General features: G+C 47.4%; 1 protein-coding gene across 10 annotated transcripts in view; it reads right to left on the reverse strand.

Annotated features, from left to right (window-relative positions):
* Positions 1 to 603: 603 nt before the first annotated feature.
* The window catches only part of lef1 (lymphoid enhancer-binding factor 1), a 57538-nt gene continuing 36982 nt past the window's right edge, over positions 604 to 21159 (reverse strand). Inside the window, exons 5-12 of one of the 10 annotated variants that reach the window (XM_065003799.1) lie at positions 19573 to 19663; positions 18352 to 18471; positions 17284 to 17449; positions 16082 to 16189; positions 12271 to 12319; positions 11099 to 11164; positions 10473 to 10516; positions 604 to 2155 (exon numbers count right to left, since the gene is read on the reverse strand). In XM_065003799.1, the coding sequence (XP_064859871.1) occupies positions 10482 to 10516; positions 11099 to 11164; positions 12271 to 12319; positions 16082 to 16189; positions 17284 to 17449; positions 18352 to 18471; positions 19573 to 19663 (635 nt within the window). In that variant the 3' untranslated portion in view covers positions 604 to 2155; positions 10473 to 10481. Of the gene's footprint in view, positions 2156 to 10472; positions 10517 to 11098; positions 11165 to 12270; positions 12320 to 16081; positions 16190 to 17283; positions 17459 to 18351; positions 18472 to 19572; positions 19694 to 21159 lie in introns of all 10 variants that reach the window. The other 9 variants (XM_065003798.1, XM_065003796.1, XM_065003797.1 and 6 more) reach the window with 9 other exon arrangements.

Consider the following 21159-nt stretch of genomic DNA (forward strand, 5'->3'; position numbering starts at 1 on the left):
CTGCGTGTTCAACCCCACTGTTCATTTCTAATATTGTTTCAAGAGTTCTTTTGATGTTATCCCTACTACTCAATTTGAAAATATTACTTTATATCCTGGCATTAAATTGATCATCTTGGATACATAAGACATCACATCTCACCTTTTTCCATGGATTTCACTGTTGAAGAGCAGCTTCAATACTCAGGTAGATTTTCTCTTTTGTCAGCATAGCCGTAAGACTGTATGAACGTAACCTCAGTCTCGGTATGCTGCTGGAGTTTTAATTGGTCGGTTTTAGAGCCTTTTGAAGTTTCCCCTCGAGATTTGAATGATTTATAGTCAATAATTCCACTTGGTAGTTCTATTTAAGACCACTAAGTGGCAGTGTTGTCAAATGCAGAATTTCTGGATAGGAATCATATGATGGGCCGAAAAATGATCACAAGCTACAAGATTATTGGGCTGGTTTCCTGGAAAGAGATTTAGCCCTAGACTAAAAACAATGCTCAAAGAAGAATCGGTTTTTAGACTGAACTAAGACTATGCTTAATCTCTCTCCCGGAAACCAGCCCTGTAAGTAAGGTACACCTTCTATCACATAAATCTGGTCGGGAGATCAAATGAGCCAATGCCTTTTTATTTTTCTTAAAAAAACAAAACATGTTGAAACTGTTAAAATGTGACCTTCTTGGGAAGCAAAGTGCTTATACCAAGATGACAGTGATTCAAAATACGACAATGAATAAAAAATGCATCAAGTAATACTAAAAATAGAGCATAAAATCAATGAAATGTTACAGAAATGCATGGAATAAACAACATGGGCAAAAAGAGCACAGTTACCAGATAGAGAAGAGAAAAGTCCATCGCAATCAAGCTTGGGGTCAATTCAGGAAGTACATTAAAATCCCAACTCCAACTTCTCTTCAATGCTTTCCAACCAGGAAAATGTCAAATTGCAATTGGAATTTGGTTAACTTTCTGAATTGACTGGAATTGACCCCAACCCTGATGGCAATAAAATGAACACTGCCAAGTGCTGGGGTAAATATATATCTGCTTCATTTGTCAGTTTAGAACAATAAAATATAGGCCTCTGAGCAACCACTTGCCTTTGTCCTAACGTTGCCTGCAAAAATACCAAGAAAAGTGACATATCCTGACAGTTTCTTTAAAAAGTACACATACTGAGCTTTATCTTACATCTGAGCAAGACTCGAGTCAAGGTCACTATTTGTTACAAATAGTATCAAAAGAAGCCTTAATTTTCATTTTTCTGCAAGACGCTTTAACAAGAAAACAAATGGCTTTCCTGTGTTCAAAGCTTATTTTCATATATACCAGTATATATATATATATATAAAAAAAACAAAAAAACATTCACTGAAAATATACACCGAGAAATTTAAACCAAGTTCAAAATACAAAAAAAGCATTCAATTAATTCCAACTCAAAAGTAAAAGCTATAATCATAAAATGTTGATATTTTTTGCACCAACTAGTCGTTAATAAAAACAAAATGGAGGACAGGAGCCGTGAGAGGATGTTTCCTTGACAACATGTGATTGACATCCTTCCATCTTCCTTGTGATAGTGCAGTCAGTCTAAAGAGGTGTTGGGTCAGGCCGCAACCCAAACATGTGGTCTGAAATCCAGTGAGAGAGGGGAAAGGGGAGTGTTGATGGGTCGAACATAGTGGGCTGTACAAAGGAAAGGAACGGAGGTGGCAAATAACTTAGGAATAACTTAGAAACAGGTGTTGGGGTATGTTTGGGGAGGTGTTAATTGTGTTTGACAAAGTGAAATCGCTGAACTGTTTTCAGTGCAGTGCCTTGGATTGAGATAGAGCTGCTTGTAAGAAGAAAAAAAGGCGTCAGGGGGCTGGGGAGTGAGGGGGCTGGGGAGTGAGGGGGCTGGGGAGTCAGGGGGCTGGGGGTTTGCATGCGGTTGGATGGTCTTTAGTAGTGATTGTCTTGTTCAGTTCAGAGTTTCTACAGCAGATAGGAGAGTCCACTGCAGGAGAGGAGTATAAAGTCAAGTTCCTCTGAGAACAGGAGTTGAGGCTTGGGGGTCGGGGATAAGATGGAATCTAGCAGGCCTCCATCTCTAACAGAGGGGCCATAGCTGCTGCCTTCGCTTTGCACGATGTGGAGAAAGCGTTCCGTTTTCCTCCTGAAGGACAGAGAGAGAAACATTGTCAGTTCAATGGGCAACAACAGATGGCCTAAACGTGTCCATAGTGATTGCTGTTATAGGTCATTTTCGTGTGCTGGCTGTCTTTCATACTGGTCAGAAACAGAGAGATGCAATGCACTTATAACCTGTTCAGTCTGAGGGAAAATCCCTCACTAACTAAAAAGGAGCTGAAACACATGAAGCCACAACAACACATTGATGTCAACTTCGTCTGAAACCAGACAGTCTCACACATCCCACATACATTGAATGAGTGCCGCATCCTCACAATGCTACACACACACACACACACACACACACACACACACACACACACACACACATACACATACACATACACACACACACACTACAGAGGACCTGGACGAGTGAAGGAGCACTACAGTTCTGTCATCTTCAGAGAGCAGTAATGGCGTTGCCGACTGAACATTAGGTCGTAGGTTAGTGACAGGATGTGGGTTGGCATTAGCTTTGATCTCACTCTGACATCAGGTCACTGTGACCCAAGCTGGCTCCATCTGCTCTGCCCCCCTCTCTGACTGACACCCTGATGTCATCTACCTACTGCTACCGCTCTCTCTCTGAACGCAACCAGCTATCTAGTTAGGATACAGCTTCTTGTTGACGTTTCTGCTGCCACCGCTGTGTGTGGGCTGTGGGGAGGTAGAGGGAGTCTTCTCAAGCTGAGAAGGCACTTTACAGGGCCTTCTAAAAAGCCCCGCCGGCCACCATCCACCCATCCATGCAAGGGAAATTGTTTGTCAAACCACAAAAGTGGTTTTGCTCAAAATACTGGTGTACGGCGAACATAGCTAAAAGAGTTAGCCTCAGTTATTGACGGACGGGCGGTGTTGGTTATTTTCCAGCATCAAATAGAATCCGTGATCAAAGAGAGAGGGGAAAGAGATTCAGAGGTAGATGTCTGACCGGGTAGGGAGTGAAAGATGTGAGGAGAGAAAAGAGAGAGAAGGTGTATTAGTGGAAGGACCGCTCCCTTGTGGTGAGGTCAGAGAAGAAGTGTGTTTTGGTGGATTGAGAAGTCAGCTGAGTCCTGCAACTCCACCCTGGCACCACACACACACACACACACACACACACACACACACACACACACACACACACACACACACACACACACCCCTCCCTCCAGATTGCTTTACCACATGTGGATGAAAGGGAGTGGGACGGAGGCCGCCTTTCCCAGGGATGGCTGACCCTGAGCCTCCCGGGCGGAGGAGAGGAGGTACTGTAGTGAGGGCCGCAGAGAGAGAAAGAGCCTCTGTCGCTGTTTATTTACCTCCACTGCCCCCTTTTTATCCCAGGATCTGAGAGCCCAGCCCTCAGCCCCAGCACCCCCTTCCCGTCCTGGGGAGCTTTTTCCTTCCCTCCCGGCCACAAGATGAAAAGCCCTGGCTTAGTCCTTCCTGTCTTGGGAAAAAAAAGCCTGGGGGGCTGGGGGGTGGAGGGAGCGATGGAGGGGTGTGATGGTGGTGGGTCAGGAGGGGGCATCAGGCCAGGGCTTCACAGCAGACCCACCCGACACCAACACACAAACGCCGGGATTCAGAAGCAACTTGACCCCTTCCCTGCCCCCTCTCCCTCTGCCCACCTCCCCTCCCCTCAGTTAGCACTCAGGAATGCCGGCTGGACTTCTTTGCAGGAAATGAAACGCTCCTCTGTTCCAGTGGAGGCCGGGTCCTGGCTCTGGCTCTCTCTCTCCTTGGCCCAGGGAGGGGATGGGAGGTGGGGGGAGCGACTGAGACCAACGGGGCCCAGGCTCTGGGTCTTTGAAGCGTGGGAGGTTAAGATAACTGGCACGGCCCCTCGTCTCTCAATCGCCGCCTCCACCTTACCGGGGCAAATCAAAGAGCCCGCAGCTGGGCCCGTCCCGCCTCCCTTCCTCTACTCCTCCCCTTCTCCTTTCCTCCCCCCCTCCCCCTCCTTCCCTTCGCTGCAGCGGCACTCTGGGATTTATTTTGGTTCCATGAAAAAGGAAAACACAGCCGACAAATTAGTGAAAATAAGCCAAATGGAGCGAGGTGTCTCCAACACAGGCAGGACTGTAGACTTTACCATGGCAGAGGGAGAGAGGGAGGAGGAGGAGGAGAGGGAAAAGAGAAAGAAAGTTCTGGGAGAGAGAGGAGAGGAGGAAATGCCAAATCAGCTGACTGTTTGTTGCCATGTCTGTCTCGACCACAAAGTCAGCAACCTAGACAGACAATGTTCTTCTTTTATGAAATATGAGTTCAGAGATAAACTCCAAATCACAGAAACCCAGGAACTTGTACATCTCGACTGGAATTTACTCCAAGATGGCATTAAAATCTGGAAATAAACCTGAAATTCTTGTAATTTTCTCTGCCAAGTTTCCTAAATGGTCAGAATCAGGTTTTAACACAGCATTGGCTGGATGGAAAGAAAAGGAAAATGGCGGCTATTCAAATCCAACCAGTGATTGAGACAAAGCATTAAGTTCAGGAAACATAGTCAAAACGACCAGGAAAAAAACGGAGATGACCAACCTTTGCACTGACTGTGCTCCGTTTTGGTGAGATAATCACCTTGCTGTGAAGAGTTTAAACTATGGTTTTGTTTGGCGACCCCTCTCGGCTCAGGCAGTCTCACTTTCTCTATTAAATTGTGACAATGCCACAACCGGCAGCCATCAGCTTGAGAAGGAAGAGGTCAAACCGAAGAGGTCAAACTGATGTTTTAAACAACTGGCTTCATCCTGTCAGCACTTTCTCTGGCTGGGAGACAGAACATTAACAGGAAAACCTCCAACCAAAAGTCAGGGTGGTTTGGTGGGAGAAACGTTGTTGTTCTTGTCTGGGCTGGGAACCACGGACAATGGTATTGTTGATAACGGTGGGATGTACCGGGGGGGGGGGTTCATTTGAAACAGAACGAGGGAGAGGGGGATGAGAAGAAAAGAGAAAGAGAAGTGTGTAAATGAGGTTTCTGTCTATACAAGGCTAGATGAAGGGAGAGGGGAGGGTTTTTGATTGTGGGGAGAGGAACGGTAGGGGGTAAGGCTCCCGCCCACCGAGCCACCAAAAGCCCAAACCTCAGGCATGTGCTGGTGAGACTGGGGTAGAGTTGGGGGTCTGGGGGTAGGAGCCCTGTCTCCTTACCCCTCTACCCACATCTGATGCGCCGTCGCTGGGGGCCCGAGCTGCTGAAGTCTGGCCAAGCGCGGCGTGGTGTGCCCCCGCAGTACTGCACAGCTACAAAGCTGGAGCTGAGGGCTGGAGGCCAGAGCGGCACTATCAAAGGGCTCGTACAATGACTGCTCCCTCTGCCGCGGCGCACTTCAAAGGAGCTCCACCGCCACTCAGACTCACCATCGGATGGGAGGGAGAGGAGGGGAGAGAGGGGAGAATGGGGAGGAAAGACGGGACAGAGAGAGAAAGAGAGTAGGAGGAAAGAGAGGGAGAGAAACCCCCCTACAATAGGAGCCACATTTTGTTCAGCAGAAGTAGAAACTCAGCCACATCTCAAAACAGAGTTTCGTGTTTATTAAATAGAGAAAGAAAGAAAACATCTTCCTGCGACCCCTCTTCCCCTCTCTCCCTTCCCATCTCTCCCCTCTGTTACCTGCGGGCCTTTTATGATCCAGAGATAACAACTCAGAAGGGGGGACGTTTTACAAGGCAGCACACCCCCACCACCCCCTCAATCTGCAGTCTCAAGGAGCCACCGGGGAGAGACAGAGAAGGGGGAGGGAAGGAGAGGAAGTAGAGAAGACATGACAAAACCCAGCAGGGAGGGAGAGGCTCTACCCTCATACGGTCGCTCCCTGCAGCTGGCCAGACCTCGGCACAATAGGCCAGTGACTCAACCAAAACAAACCCACAGACCCAGTCTAAACAGAAAGCCCCACTTTAGGTGAATATCTGTGTCCCAAATGGCACCCATCCCAAATGGCACCCTATTCCCTTTATAGTGCACTACTTTAGGTCAGGACCCATAGGGCCCTGGTCAAAAGTAGTGCACTATAAAGGGAATAGGGTGCCATTGGGGGATGCACAGTTCAGTTGCACACATGTAAACTAGAGGTCCCCAAGTGCCCCTAAGAAGTATCAAAGAGAGCACTTTTCTCTGAAGGAGGAGAGGCAAGAGATTAAGTCCAGGGTTTGACTAAAACACACCTGCATAGTTTAGACATTCCACTACAGCTGCTACACCCCTGGAAGGCCACAAGTGCTGAGGTTGTCTTTTTCTCCTTCACAGGGCTCTGCTGTGTGTGTGTGTGTGTGTGTGTGTGTGTGTGTGTGTGTGTGTGTGTGTGTGTGTGTGTGTGTGTGTGTGTGTGTGTGTGTGTGTGTGTGTGTGTGTGTGTGTGTGTGTGTGTGTGTGTGTGTGTGTGTGTGTGTGTGTGTGTGTGTGTGTGTGTGTGTGTGTGTGTGTGTGAGATTGAGATTGAGAGTGAGTGAGCGAGCGCGAGAGGGGACATTTCCGTTTCTACTTCCTAACCCACAGTAACATTAGCCGGTGGCTGTCGCACTGATTTATGCCGAGGCCACTCTTTTTTTCCCTTTTTTGTGAAGTCTAGTTTTAAAGAGGAGGCAGGAGATCCCTCTCCTCTACTCTGCTGAGCTGAGATGCTCAGAGCAAGACCCTGAGTGTTTCACAGCCCCCCGAAACCATTCCAATTATCCCAGGTCACTAATAACGCTGTGGTGGTGGAGTGTGTGTGTGTCCTCCACTGTGGCCTTAAGGCAACCAGCACCAAATCAAACTGAAGGTAAGACTCTGAACCTTGCCTGACTGCAGCCGGAGAGTGCGGCTGGCCGTTTGAGAGAGAGGGGGAGAAAGGGAGGAGAGAGAGATGAGGGGCAGAGAGAGTGGAACGACAGTTGGGAGAATGAGAACTCTTGAGCACAAGAGGGATTTTATTTTTTGCCCTCTCCCTCCCTCCCTCCCTCCCCCTTGCTCCCCCCCACCCCCACTCATTGCTCATCAAAGCCTGACAGCTGACTTCTGCCTCCACACATCACAGAGAGGTCTCTCCACTACAGTCAACGCTTCGTACCGCACTAGTTCACCAGCTACCGACACAAACACACCATCTTTGGCCTCCAAACCATTTTTAGTTGGGGCATTCGAAAAAAAGACATTCAAACAACCAAGCTGAATCCCCCCCAAAAAAACTATATCCAAAACGTAGAGCTACAGATTTACTGACTCGCACGAAAAAACTGGGGAAATTCAAGTGTGCTCTCACAGAGCTATCCGGTTACCGGGTGGAAACAAAAGAGCACGTTCATAAGAGTTAGACTGAGATGACTCCGTCAGTTACCACGCTGGGGAATTTTTATGAAAGTTTGTGACTCATGGCCCACGCTGTTCATCAGATTGAAAAGGCCACCTTTGTTAGTAGTCGTCTCCCTCCCTTTGTGACAAATGCGCAGTGGCTGAAAAGTAGATAGCTTTAAGGACATGTGTGTTTCCCGATCAGATACACATCTCCCTGTGAATCAGACTGGCTGAGTCAGACAATGAGACTACCAGGGGGGGGGGGGGGGGGGGGGTGACAGAGTGAAAAGTTATGAGTGTCAGAACAAAAGTGTCAGAGAGAGAGGAACAGAGAGAGAGCGAGAGGGAGGGAGGAAATACACATTTCACAATGTCAAACTAATAGCTGGATTCCCAGAGAGCTATTTAACTGCGGGGTAAGAGAACCAGCTGTTTGCTGGGTCTGGTGTCTGACCCACTGGGGATAACAAACAATCCACTCCAAGAAATTAAACACTGATGAACTGCTGCACTCATTGGTGTGGCCTTTTCATCCAGACATTTAAATCTGTACAGAAGAGTTGTATTGATCCTTACCCTACTCTCCTTTAAAAGGGTGTTGTGATTCATCATGCCCTGCAAATTAATGTGCAAACAATATCAACCAAAATAAACAACAACATCCGGTGTGTCCTTTCAAAGTCAATAGATAGATGCATAACAAAACCATTACAAAACCATTGCAAAACCATTACAAAACCATTACAAAACCATTACAAAACCATTGCAAAACCATTACAGAACCATTACAAAACCATTACAAAACCATTACAATCGAGGCGAGGGCGGATATAAAAAGAAATAGACAAGTAAATTCATTTAAAGACGTTCGCTGCCTGAAGTCTGCCGTGCCAAACGCTAACCTCAATCCAGGCTCTTTGGGATCTACATAAATTGAGGAGTCGTGGCAGTCCTCTCTGGTATTATGCATATGAGTTTAAGGTTGTCACAATGAATCAGCCGTGGTGTCCATCCTGCCTCGGATAGACCCAGCTAATTATTGGATCACGGATAAAGTCTCTCCGCCTTTGAAAAGAGGCAGAGGCGAAGTGCGGCCGGCGAATAAGAGAAAAGCGGTCCAATTTAGGTACGGCGGGGGGAGCCACCGGTCAAGAATCAATCAAGCAGAAAACCTTTGTCTGGTTCTGGGTTTGATTTCGTTGTAAGTTCTGCCCTATATATATATATATATATATATATATATAGATAGAGAGAGAGAGAGAGAGAGAGAGAGAGAGAGAGAGAGAGAGAGAGAGAGAGAGAGAGAGAGACAGAGAGAGAGAGAGAGAGAGAGAGAGAGAGAGAAGAGAGAAAGACAAAAGAGAGAGAAGAGAGAGAGAGACATAAAAGAGAGAGAAGAGAGAGAGAGAGAGAGACATAAAGAGAGAAGAGAGAGAGAGAGAGAGAGACAGAGAGAGAGAGAGAGAGAGAGAGAGAGAGAGAGAGAGAGAGAGAGAGAAGAGAGAGAAGAGAGAAAGACAAAAGAGAGAGAAGAGAGAGAGAGACATAAAAGAGAGAGAAGAGAGAGAGAGAGAGAGAGAGACAGAGAGAGAGACAGAGAGACAGAGAGAGAGAGAGAGAGAGAGAGAGAGAGAGAGAGAGAGAGAAAAAGAGAAAGACAAAAGAGAGAAAAGAGAGAGAGAAAGACAAAAAAGAGAGAAGAGAGAGAGAAAAGAGAGAAAAGAGAGAAAAGAGAGAGAAAGACAAAAGAGAGAGAAGAGAGAAAGGGGATGCCATAAAAATGCAGACAGCAGGATGTTATAAGATTAACCTCAGAGAGAGAGAGGGAGAGGGAGAGAGAGAGAGAGAGAGAGTGCGAGAGAGAGAGAGAGAGAGAGAGAGAGAGAGATACCTAATGGTAGAAATGAGGGCATTCATTTATTTCACACCGTTTAAAGCCTGGTGACACTTTGGTTCAAAAGCTCTACATGTTTGTGTCTGTTACTGGCGCTGGTCACAACTTACCCAATGACAAACTGACACTTTTCACAAAGAACAACCCCACAACATTTGACTGATTACGTAGTGCTTTATGTGTTATAGTGCTCGTACACAACAGGACCCTCCACACTTCACACCAAACCGCCAACAAATCTCTATCAAACGATGTGATTTGACAGTATTCTAGTGGAGCGTGGTGTTTCATAGCTTTCCTGAGCCCAGATGTAGTCTGGAAGGTCTAGTCTCCATTCAGTGTCGGGTAGAACAGAAAACATGCAGACCATCTGGGTCTAGGCCGTATGCCTCCCAAATGGCACCCTATTCCATATAGTGTACTAGGCCCATAGGGGTATGGTAGTGCACTATGTAGGGAATAGGGTTCCATTTGGGACGGAACCTCCCACTCCTCCAGGAATATGTGCTGCTATGAAGAGCAGTAACATCTTTCGATAATGCAGAGCACTTTGTCCATATTCGTGTTGGAGTTACATCTAATAAGGACATCAGTTTGGATTTAAGGACTCAACAACAACAGTTTCTCAGCCACGCACTGCAACGTTCACACAGAGGATTCAGATGGTCATCTCACTAGCCAGACAAAAGACTGTCAATGGAGTGGCCAGGTCAACATACACCCAGAACACACACGCACGCACACACACGCACGCACGCACGCACGCACGCACGCACGCACACACACACACACACACACACACACACACACACACACACACACACACACACACCTCACTCCTTGAGACTTAACACCGTTGACACCACAGGAGGTTGGTGGCACCTTAATTGGGGAGGACGGGCTCGTGGTAATGGCTGGAGCAGAATAAGCAGAATGGTATCATACACATGGTTTGACGCCATTCCATTGGCTCCGTTCCAGACCTTATTATGAGCCGTCCTCCCCTCAGCAGCCTCCACTGAGTGACACAATGACCATGGTGAGTTGAGGGTGGACCCTGCAGGATTAGTCTGTAAACAGTGTACAAGGCTTGACACATACTATCAGACCAGACGGGCATGACTGGAGGGGGGGTCTTACCATTTATGCTCAGATGTACGCCGTTTTCATTCTCTGGCCTGTACCTGCAGAAAATGGCATCTTTTAACATGTTTGTCTTTACATAAGGCATGTCCAGGTGAGGAAAAGAAAGCCAATTGGGCTAATGGAGTGTCTCACCACAAACTACAGCAGAAATTCAATCAATCTAATGTTTTTATAAAGCCCTTTTTACATCAGCAGATGTCACAACGTGCTGTACAGAAACCCAGCCTAAAACCCCAAACAGCAAGCAATGCAGATGTAGGAGCAACTTGATAATAGATATGGAAATGGTAATAGAGCACGCGGTTTACATTATAGCTGGGCCGACAGTGATTAGATTTCTAAATATATATTTTTCCCCCAATAGGTTCCTACACAACGGTGCAGTGTTTACATAGAGCTTTAAGTTAAGAGCACAGTGGTAGAGACATACAGCAGGTCAACCAATAGAGTGCAAAGCCCAGAGAGCAGAAGCCAACCAGCATTTACAGACTAATCCCAAAGTAGGTGGAGTGGAGAGGGGGGTGAGAGAGAGGGGGGTGAGAGAGAGGGGGATGGATGTATGGAGAAAGGAGAGGGGGAGGGAGTACAAAGGAGAGGTGCAGGTTGAGTGACACTGGTACCTGCATGGTGGTTCTGAAAGCCCACTCTAGTGAGGGCGGAGGGGTCGAATGGAGTTCTATGGGGGTCTGGAGAGGGAGGAGGAGGAGAGGGGTGGTTATGGGTGGATGGGGCTGAAACCTTTCATGCATATTCCAGGTGAAACTACCCACATGGTCAAAGTGGGGCCTCTTGATTGGTTATTTCTAGGGGAATGCAGCTATAGCTTCCCAATACTGTGCGACAAGCATGGCACAACACCTGGCTATGATTATCTCAGCATTTACAGGGGTCTGTTTCACAGTGACAAGGCCTTTTACTGCTTGTGGTGCATGTAGTGTTAAAATGACTTGGGCTAGTGTGAGAGACGAACACAAAAGAGACTGCATGGAGAGTTTGTACAGGACAAACTGAACACTCATCACCTCATAGAACAACAATCGAGAGGAAAAGGGGAGAGTGGAAAAGACAGGGAGAGAAAGAGAGGGAGGAAAAGAGAGGGAGGAAAAGAGAGGGAGAGAGAGGGAGGAAAATAGGGAGAGAAAGAGAGGGAGAGAAAGAGAGGAAACGAGAGGGAGAGAAAGAGAGGGAGGAAAAGAGAGGGACAGAGAGAGGGAGAGAGAGGGAGGAAAAGAGAGAGAAAGAGGGAGAGAAAGGGAGGGAGGGAGAGAAAGAGAGGAAAAGATAGGGACAGAAAGAGAGGGAGAGAGGAAAAGAGAGGGAGGAAAAGAGAGGGAGAGAGAGAGAGAGGAAAAGAGAGGGAGAGAAAGAGAGGGAGAGAGGAAAAGAGAGGGAAGAAAAGAGAGGGAGAGAGAGAGGGAGGAAAAGAGAGAGAAAGAGGGAGAGAAAGGGAGGGAGAGAAAGGAAAAGAGAGAGAGAGAGAGGGAGAGACAGAGGAAGGAAAAGAGAGGGAGAGAAAGAGAGGGAGAGAAAGAGAATGAGGAAAAGAGAGAGGGAGAGAAAGAGAGGGCAAGAGAGGGAGAGAGAGGGAGAGAGAGAGAGAGAGAGAGATAGAGAGTGGAGAGAGAGGGAGAGAAAGAGAGAGAGAGAGAGAGAGAGAGAGAGAGAGAGAGAGGGGAGAGAGAGGGAGAGATAGATAGGAAGACAAAGAGAGGGAGAAAGAGGGAGAGAGAGAAAGAGCGAAATTGGGAAAAGGAGAGGAAGAGATAGAGGAAAAGGGGGAGAGGTTGGTTACCTGCAGCCGGTTCCTGTATCTTCTCCCTCTTCCGCTTCTTCTTCTTTCCCTAGAAAATATCGAGGTGAACGCTTAAAGTGTGGCTCCAGCACTCACCCTCACTCCACCACGCTTAGTCCTGCTGCCGTTTGCCCTGTTCACTCATCCCCCGCCGGGCAGCCAACCAGCACTCCTCGCTCTCTGGGCCTGCAGCCAATCACCACGCTGGGATTGGTCAGAGGGGCTGACCATCTCTACTCCCTGCCTATGAGAGCTGGTTGTCTCCATCCTCTCCACACCTGACTTCAGTGTGCTCTCTAACAAACAGACATGTTTGGTAGGATCCATTCTAGAATGTTAGGTTTTGAACCCCACCCTTGCCTTCCAATCGGAGCAAGTAGCAAACTTGGCTGTCCTCTCCCCACCTGTATCAGTGTGTGCTCTCTAACAACCTATAATGAACAAAACGTCCTCCATCACCATTCTTATATAAAGACTGAAAGTGTAGCAGCAGCAGCAGCGTATGTAGTCTTTTTCGGTCTCCTAACACCAAACATCAATACGTAATTAAAACAGAAACATATATTACTTGGGAGAGCTGGTCCTCGACTGATTACCATGGAGAGCATCAGTCAACCCCCCCTCCAGCGAGCGCTGATCACTGAGCTCCACTGTGAGTAAGTGTGTGTGGATTTATAGCTTATACCCAAATCCCCTAGGGAGGGGGACTATAGGTGGAGATAGCAGCATAACAGTCATTCTAGTCAAATATGAGCAGCACTTTGGTTTCCTGCTGCAAAGTCTACTAATCCACTTATTTATGATGAGCTAATCTGGGTTCCTCTCACACCGCTGTGGCAGACAGAGAGAGGAGAGGGGGGGCAGGTGATGTGTACAGTAGTCTATGACAGTGAGTGTGTGTGTGTGTGTGTGTGTGGTACAGTACTATGAAAGGCTTAGTTTATGTCGGAGGGGTGTGTAACGGATGTGAAACGGCTAGCTTAGTTTTAGTTTTATTTATTTTACCTTTATTTAACTAGGCAAGTCAGTTAAGAACAAATTCTTATTTTCAATGACAGCCTAGGAACAGTGGGTTAACTGCCTCTTCAGGGGCAGAACGACAGATTTGTACCTTGTCAGCTCAGGGGTTTGAACTTGAAACCTTCCGGTTACTAGTCCAATTCTCTAACCACTAGGCTACCCTGCCGCCCCAGCATCAACTTCCGGTTAGCGGTGCGCGCTAAATAGCGTTTCAATCGGTGACGTCACTTGCTCTGAGACCTTGAAGTAGTAGTTCCACTTGCTCTGCAAGGGCCGCGGCTTTTGTGGAGCGATGGGTAACGATGCTTCGTGGGTGACTGTTGTTGATGTGTGCAGAGGGTCCCTGGTTCGCGCCCAGGTATGGGCGAGGGGACAGTCTAAAGTTACACTTGGTGTTAAGTGTCCATGAGACTCATAAGCTGTGTTCGAATACCCATAAAAACATACAGTATACTACATACTTAATGAGTATATACTACGTACTATATACTACTAGTTCATTTTAGTATACTGTAAATGAGTGGTATGCTTTCAGTTGAGAGCACTAGCACTTCGCCTGTCTACCGGAAGTTGATGCTGTTGCTATGCAACCTCTTGCTAGCTTGTTAGCATAACACATTACTAGCTAGACATCTTACGATGTGTGTTCGTAAATTCAATCTGGACTGCCAGAGAGCGCTCTGTGCGTTCGTAAACTTAGAGCTTTGTCAGACTGTCCGTTCGTTAATTCAGAGGAGTAGGATTGATCTGAGCGTTCTGACCTCACAATGGCAGTCAAGCACCCAAGCTATCTGGCTAACCTGTTAGCTACTTCCAGACCAAAATGAGAGAACATCTCACTCTGGCCATTTTACTCACCCTAGCAGAGCTGGTTAGGCTGTATTCATGTTATCCAGAGCGTTGGTGACTAACTGTGCTGCTGACAACAATTTAATTATGTTTTTTTGCCGACGACGTTTACTGACACCGGCCATATTCAACGGGTGTTGAGCGTTCGTAAATTCACCAGTTATTCTACACTCAGGCACACTAAGAGGAGAGTGCTCTGAAATCGGAATAGATAGCCAGTCCATTGAGAAAGCACACCGACTATACCACTTAGCTAAGCTAAGAATGCTGTGAATACTAAGTCAATAAAAGTTGGGTAGTTAATTAGATAGCATATAGTTAATATACTGGCAAGTTCAACAATGTATTAGTAGCCAACTAACGTTAGGTAGCTAGCTAACATACCTGTGCATACTGCTGTAATGATATGCTATGTGCTTCGTAAGGACAGCGTAGCTAACAAATTGTGAGGTAACTTATTTGAAAAGTCATTACTTTATGACATTACTCAACATTTTCTTAACATTTGTCATAATTAGTTAAACCAACCAATATGTATCCGCTCTCGTCAGACTTCTGCTCCATATTTACCGCCATTTTCTTCAAACCTGGAAATGTTGTGAAGCCACGCCTATTTCCTGAATCATTTCATTATGGGTCCTAAGAGCACAGAAATAGTGTCCACTGCTTTCATATTCTGGCGAATTTAGGACGACATCCGGGAACTTTTGGTATACTAACCTCCATACTATGACCAATAAGCATACTACATACTCAATTTACGTCACAATAGTACGGTTAGTATAAGTATTCGAACGCAGGTATACGGTAGTAGAGGCCATCAGACACCAGGAGGTCATCCACTGCTTCCTGACTTATTGCTTTAGCCTATCAGATCAGTCCTTTCAGATCTGTCAACACCAATGGGGTAAGGGCTAGAGACTAATGTCTGTACTGCATTGTATTGTCCTGCCCTATGCTGTCCTGTCCTCTACTCCCTGTCCTGCAGTGTTTCCCCCAGCGTGGTGTGGTGGCGGCGGGGCGGCGGAGGCAGAAGGTGAGAGGTGCTGAGCGGGGCTGTCCAGAGAGAAGGCAGATGAACACTACAAAGAGCCCCTGTGGTGGTGGAGTGAAAGTGAGTGCTGGAGCCACACTTTTTAACAACGGCAGGCGCTAGCATACAGTCACATACACACGGAACAGTCTCACACACACATATATGGAACAGACACACACACCTAGATGAACATGACATATTACTAACATGACAGGTGCCCTGACACACACACACACACATCTTGGTGCTGTGCCATCTGAAATCACACAGTAATCTACTCGTCACTAAGTGTCTACGCTCTTGGTAGGGGCATCAACTCTGTTTACATATCCAAGGCTTCCATGTTGATACGGAACATCAAAGACTGGCAGCACCATCCACAGGCCACTATTCTCAGTGTCGCATAATACTGAGTCTGATACTAGAGTCCTTTATGGTGGTAATAATAGCATGGAAGTAGAGTGCTATGAATTACACATTAGGCTGTAGCATAGCAGCTAAAAATGGACACCATTATCATGGAAAAGGCTAATGTTTATTAGAATGTTGTAGCTAGCATTGTCTTTAGAAATCTAACACAGAATACTAGCTACTGTTCTGAAATTCGTAAACAACATATAGCCTACATCAAAACTGAACAGGCCTGGGTTCAAAGAGCATTTTAAATCTTTTAAATACTTTAGCGGTGCTTGATCAACCTTGCCTGGATAAATATGACCAATGGAATAGCCCCAAAAGTGCAAACCCTGCTCATCTGGCACTCCAGGCAGATTCAAACACTCAAAAGTAATTGAAAGATTTCAAATACTATTTGAACCCCGGTCAGAAAAATTCAATCCCAGTTGACAAAAATCACACACACAAACACACCTCTCCGCTGCCAATCCGTTTCTATATGATACTTACATAATTATCTCTGGCGGACCAGCCTGGGTAGAGCTGCATGTGGAGCTGCCGTTCCTTGCGGGCTAACTCGTAATACTTAGCTTGCTCTTCTCTGGATAAAGCATGCCACTGATTCAGTACGAGAGAGAAAAAAGAAAAAACAGCACACAGTCAATTACTGGTCTGCACTTTCAAGTTCCCTCCAAAGATCCCTCCAAGAAAAAAATACTTTACAAAAATGTACAAACGCTTGGTAAAAAGAAATAGGGAATCATTTTTGTTTTTAAAGGGGGCGAACATGATGAAGAGATTAGCATATGGGCAAGAGAGAGAAAGAGAGAGAGAGAAAAAAATACTTTGATTTCATATCAAAACACTGGTTCCAATTTAGCGGCGCTTTTGCTTCAAACTATGTCAGCGGGCAATTACCAAACACAGGCCACAAACAGAGCTTTGCTGTGGCTGACTGGCCCAAACACCAGGGCTTTCTGTTAAGGCTTTCAACACGTTCTGTCGGTCTCCTTCTCATTCACTTTCTTTCTTCTACTCCCAGTCTCAAAAGGAACATTATTTTGTCATTTCCAAACCACACTATTATTATCTACGGTAAGTTTAAAGAAAAAGCCCATTTGGTTGAATGCCCGCTAGTCAGTCAGGTAGAAAGTGGATCTGTCTGATGAGGGGAAGTAACAGGTTAGGACAAGGAGATGGTCATCGGGATTAGTCCCTTGAAGGACCTTGATGTGGAAGAGTTGAAGGAACATCTCAAACATAGAATGAGAATCCAGAGAAAGGGCTTGGAACCTCTAACCAGTCCACCCATTATGACATCATTTGTTGTTGTATTTATTAGGGATCCTCATTAGCTGTTGCCAAGGCAGCAGCTTCTCTTCCTGGGGTCCAAACACACTAAGGCACTTACGTTACATACGAAAAACAAAAGAGAATCCAGTACATCATAACATTATTACACTCTCCATGATTTGCATGGAGAGGCCCGTTCTATGGATTCTATTTGTATGATCTGGAAGCCGTCTAGCTGAACGAGAGATGCTGTCAGGTGGTTATTGTTAACACAGGAACACAAACGGTGTCTTATGTCCGTTTCCCTGGCACACATCATCACATTGTCACGGTTTCAGACCTGTGATTACAGAACAGGGGGTGGTTAACCGTTCTCCACCCCAGTCAGGGTGCTCTATCCTGGGTTCTCGCATACGTACCCTCCGTCCCAGGATCTGGTTGATGGCGGCGCTCTCCTTGAGCGTGCACTCTGCCACCACGTTGGCCCTCATCTCCTTCATGTACAGCATGAAGGCATTCAGCGGCTTCTTGATGTGGGGTCTCTTGGGCTCCTGCTCCTTCCTCTGATCCTGGTGCTGAGGCTTCCTGGCAAAACAATTGTCGAGAAAAGAACAAGGGAGCGAGGTAAAGAAGAAGAAGGGTACGGCGGCGGTGCTAAAACAAAGAGAGGGGGGCGGAGGAGGGGGGTTGCGACGGTGAAACTGGGCGCCTCCGGAGTGTGAGAACAAACGGCAAGGGGGATGTTTCGCCTCAGCCAATTGGAAGCAAGGGTGTGTGCGTGCGAGGCGTTGCCGCCACGCCAGGAGCCTTTAATCAGGTACAGCCATACAGTCTTGGAGCTTTCAAGCGGAGAGAGAGATTACTTCACCAGTAATGGCAACTAAACCTTCCCCCCCAGCACACACACTGCCAATCGCTTAGTAGCCCCAGCGTCACAGGGCCTTGATGTGTGTCTGTGTGTGGTGTGTGTGTCTCTGTGTGTTTCTCCGTTTCTGTGTGTGTGTGTCTCTGTCTCGGTGTGTTTCTGTTTCTGTGTGTGTGTGTGTGTGTGTGTGTGTGTGTGTGTGTGTCTCTCTGTTTCTGTGTGTGTGTTTGTGTCTCTCTCTCTCTGTGTGTGTGTGTGTGTCTCTGTTGGTATGCATGTTGTGATGCCAGGGGCCAAATGAAGCGTGGTGGGGCCCTTATCAGCTCTGTGAGTCCCTTGTTGCTTATCTCCTCACATCAAGGTGATAGGAGAGAAGGCAGGCTGGACTGCTGAGTTGTTGGGACATGTGGTTGAGTGGCCAAATACCTGGAAGTATCCTGAACTCAATGTGCTGCTAATACCATGAGGAGTAGAATAGTGAGGTGTGTTTTGGTAGGAATGTGTGTTTTCAGCATAACAGTGGAGAGGGGCGTATGGGGGTTTGTTTGAGCCACCCACACTCTACTCACGACTGGCCCTGTGTGAAGTGGACCCAGACAGGGCCACTGTTTGGGGGACTCACATGTGCATCAGGTCGTTGTCGTGCTGGGGCTCATGTTTGACCTGGGGGTTGACGATGGCCGGGTGGGGGATCCCTGTGGCGTGGGGGCCGGGGGGACCCGGGACCATGTGGTGGGAGAACCTGGAACAAGAACCCATGCAATAATTTTAGAACCTCGTCCTCTCTCTCTCCCCAACATACTCACACTAGGTGAAATAAGAGTTAAAAGATATTCAAAGAAAACACAAGAGATAAGTTTGAGAAAAGTACAGTAGGGAAGCATCTGGGTCCAAAGCATCTCCTGTCTATACCAGGACTGTCCTGGCATGTACCAACCAGAGAAGGGAGAAATGAGAAGGAAAGAGAGATATGGCAATAAAGAATCCAGGGTGGGAGAGAGAGAGAGAGAGATTATTTATTTTATCTTGTGTCCTTTAACTATTTGTACATTGTATATATATATATAATATGACATTTGTAATGTCTTTACTGTTTTGAAACTTCTGTATGTGTAATGTTTACTGTTAATTTTTGTTGTTTTTCACTTTATATATTCACTTTGTATGTTGTCTACCTCACTTGCTTTGGCAATGTTAACACATGTTTCCCATGCCAATAAAGCCCTTGAATTGAATTGAATTGAGAGAGAGAGAGAGAGAGAGAGAGAGAGAGAGAGAGAGACAGAGACAGAGAGAGAGAGAGAGAGAGAGAGAGAGAGAGAGAGAGAGAGAGAGAGAGAGAGACAGAGAGAGAGAGAGACAGAGAGAGAGAGAGAGAGACAGAGAGAGAGAGAGAGAGAGAGAGAGAGGCCTCATACCAGAGCGAGTAACATAGTGCAGCTCAGAGAGAGCCGCTGACACAGGGAGTCTTTTGAGCAGCTAAATAGACAGCTGAATATGCGGGAGCATGTATGGGGCTGTCTGTTGGACTGGTCTGTGGGACATGTGCTGGGCACAGGGAGAACCAGTGTGGTGAGGCCTCAGCACTGATGAGACAGAGTCCAAGGTCTCTATTTCCCCTCTGTGTGCCTGTCTGTCTGTCTGGTCACCCTTCTCAATGGATCCACATGTACAGTACTGTATATAGTTGGTCTCAATCTTCCCTTGTTGGTTGTGTGTGTGTGTGTGTGTGTGTGTGTGTGTGTGTGTGTGTGTGTGTGTGTGTGTGTGTGTGTGTGTGTGTGTGTGTGTGTGTGTGTGTGTGTGTGTGTGTGTGTGTGTGTGTGTGTCATCCTAAACGTACCATCCCAGTGGGGGCGTGATCTGTCCCACTCCTCCAGGGGAGAGGGGGTAGAAGTTGGTCATGTCCGGCCCGGGGTGATGCCGCTGCATGCCTGTAGAGAGACAGGATGAGTGGTACTGTCCTGTATGAAAAGGAACAGAACATGCATTCAATGACCCGACCATGAAGATGACGCGTTGTCCCAACGTTGTTGAAATGTTGCTGTATTAGACACCATATTGCAAGTGTTTGGAGACTTGCATGTTATTGATACTGTACATTATTGTTAGAACATTTAATGACCCTGAATGAGGGGTAACCACCCAGTATTATTTGGGTGTGTGTGTAACTCCCATCTTTTGAATGGTTTCTCCAGCATCTTTGAATGGTTTGATCCTGCATGTCACTGACATGACAAGGACATCTGTGCCATGCAGCGTTGGAATTCAGTATATGAACTGTACGTGTGTGTGCCAAGTGTCCCTCTAGTCCCCCCATGTGGCCCTCCAGTCCCTCTAGTCCCTCCATGTAGCCATCCAGTCCCTCTAGTCCCCCCATGTAGCCCTCTAGTCCCTCCAGTCCCTCTAGTCCCTCCATGTGGCCCTCCAGTCCCTCTAGTCCATGTAGCCCTCCAGTCCCTCTAGTCCCCCCATGTAGCCCTCTAGTCTCTCCAGTCCCTCCATGTAGCCCTCCAGTCCCTCTAGTCCCTCCATGTAGCCATCCAGTCCCTCTAGTCCCCCCATGTGGCCCTCTAGTCCCTCCAGTCCCTCTAGTCCCCCCATGTGGCCCTCCAGTCCCTCTAGTCCCTCCATGTAGCTCTGTTGTCCCACTAGTCCCCCATGTAGCCCTCCAGTCCCTCTATTCTCCCCCATGTAGCCCTCCAGTCCCTCTAGCCCACCCCCATGTAGCCTTCTAGTCCCTCTAGTCCCCCCATGTATCCCTCTTGTCCCTCTAGTCCCCCCATGTAGCCCTCTTGTCCCTCTAGTCCCCCTATGTAGCCCTCTTGTCCCTCTAGTCCCCCCTATGTAGCCTTCTAGTCCCTCCAGTCAGAGTGTTCATTAAGGCCCGTTCCTCTCTGTGCTTCCTGTAATGCTCCCTACAGAGAGCATTCACTGGGGCCCTGCCCTGTCACTGGATCCTCAGCTAAGCTCTCCCTCTCTTCATCAACGCTAGGCCTCTTGGGCTTCAAGGTCAAGGGCTCTCAGCCTCCCTCAGCTTGTTGTAGAGGCTGGCGAGAAGTTAAACTGGGATGGAAGGAGGGAGAGAGGGAGGAGGGGGAGGGTGAAGGAAATTAAGGTAAAGGGATCTGTCAGACTGGGAGCTATGGTCAAGGGAGTGCTGTGTAGGCCCGTGTAGAAGGCCCTACAGTGACACACACACACATAGAAGAGGAAGAAGGCAAACGCCTCCAGATTAACACCATCTCCTAATCCCAGATGGATCCATGCTTCCCCCCCTTCTCTCCACCCCCCCTCTTTCTTCTCAGGCTGCAGTCTGTAGGGGTCTAACTCCCTCGGAGCGGCAGAGAGAGGAGGCTTATCTCCAAAGCCACTGTAGCAACGCTGGATTCCAGCACCCCCAGCCCACTTATTCACCACCCCAGTCTCA

The sequence above is a fragment of the Oncorhynchus nerka genome, linkage group LG18, assembly GCF_034236695.1.
Source record: "Oncorhynchus nerka isolate Pitt River linkage group LG18, Oner_Uvic_2.0, whole genome shotgun sequence".
NCBI classification, from domain to species: domain Eukaryota; kingdom Metazoa; phylum Chordata; class Actinopteri; order Salmoniformes; family Salmonidae; genus Oncorhynchus; species Oncorhynchus nerka.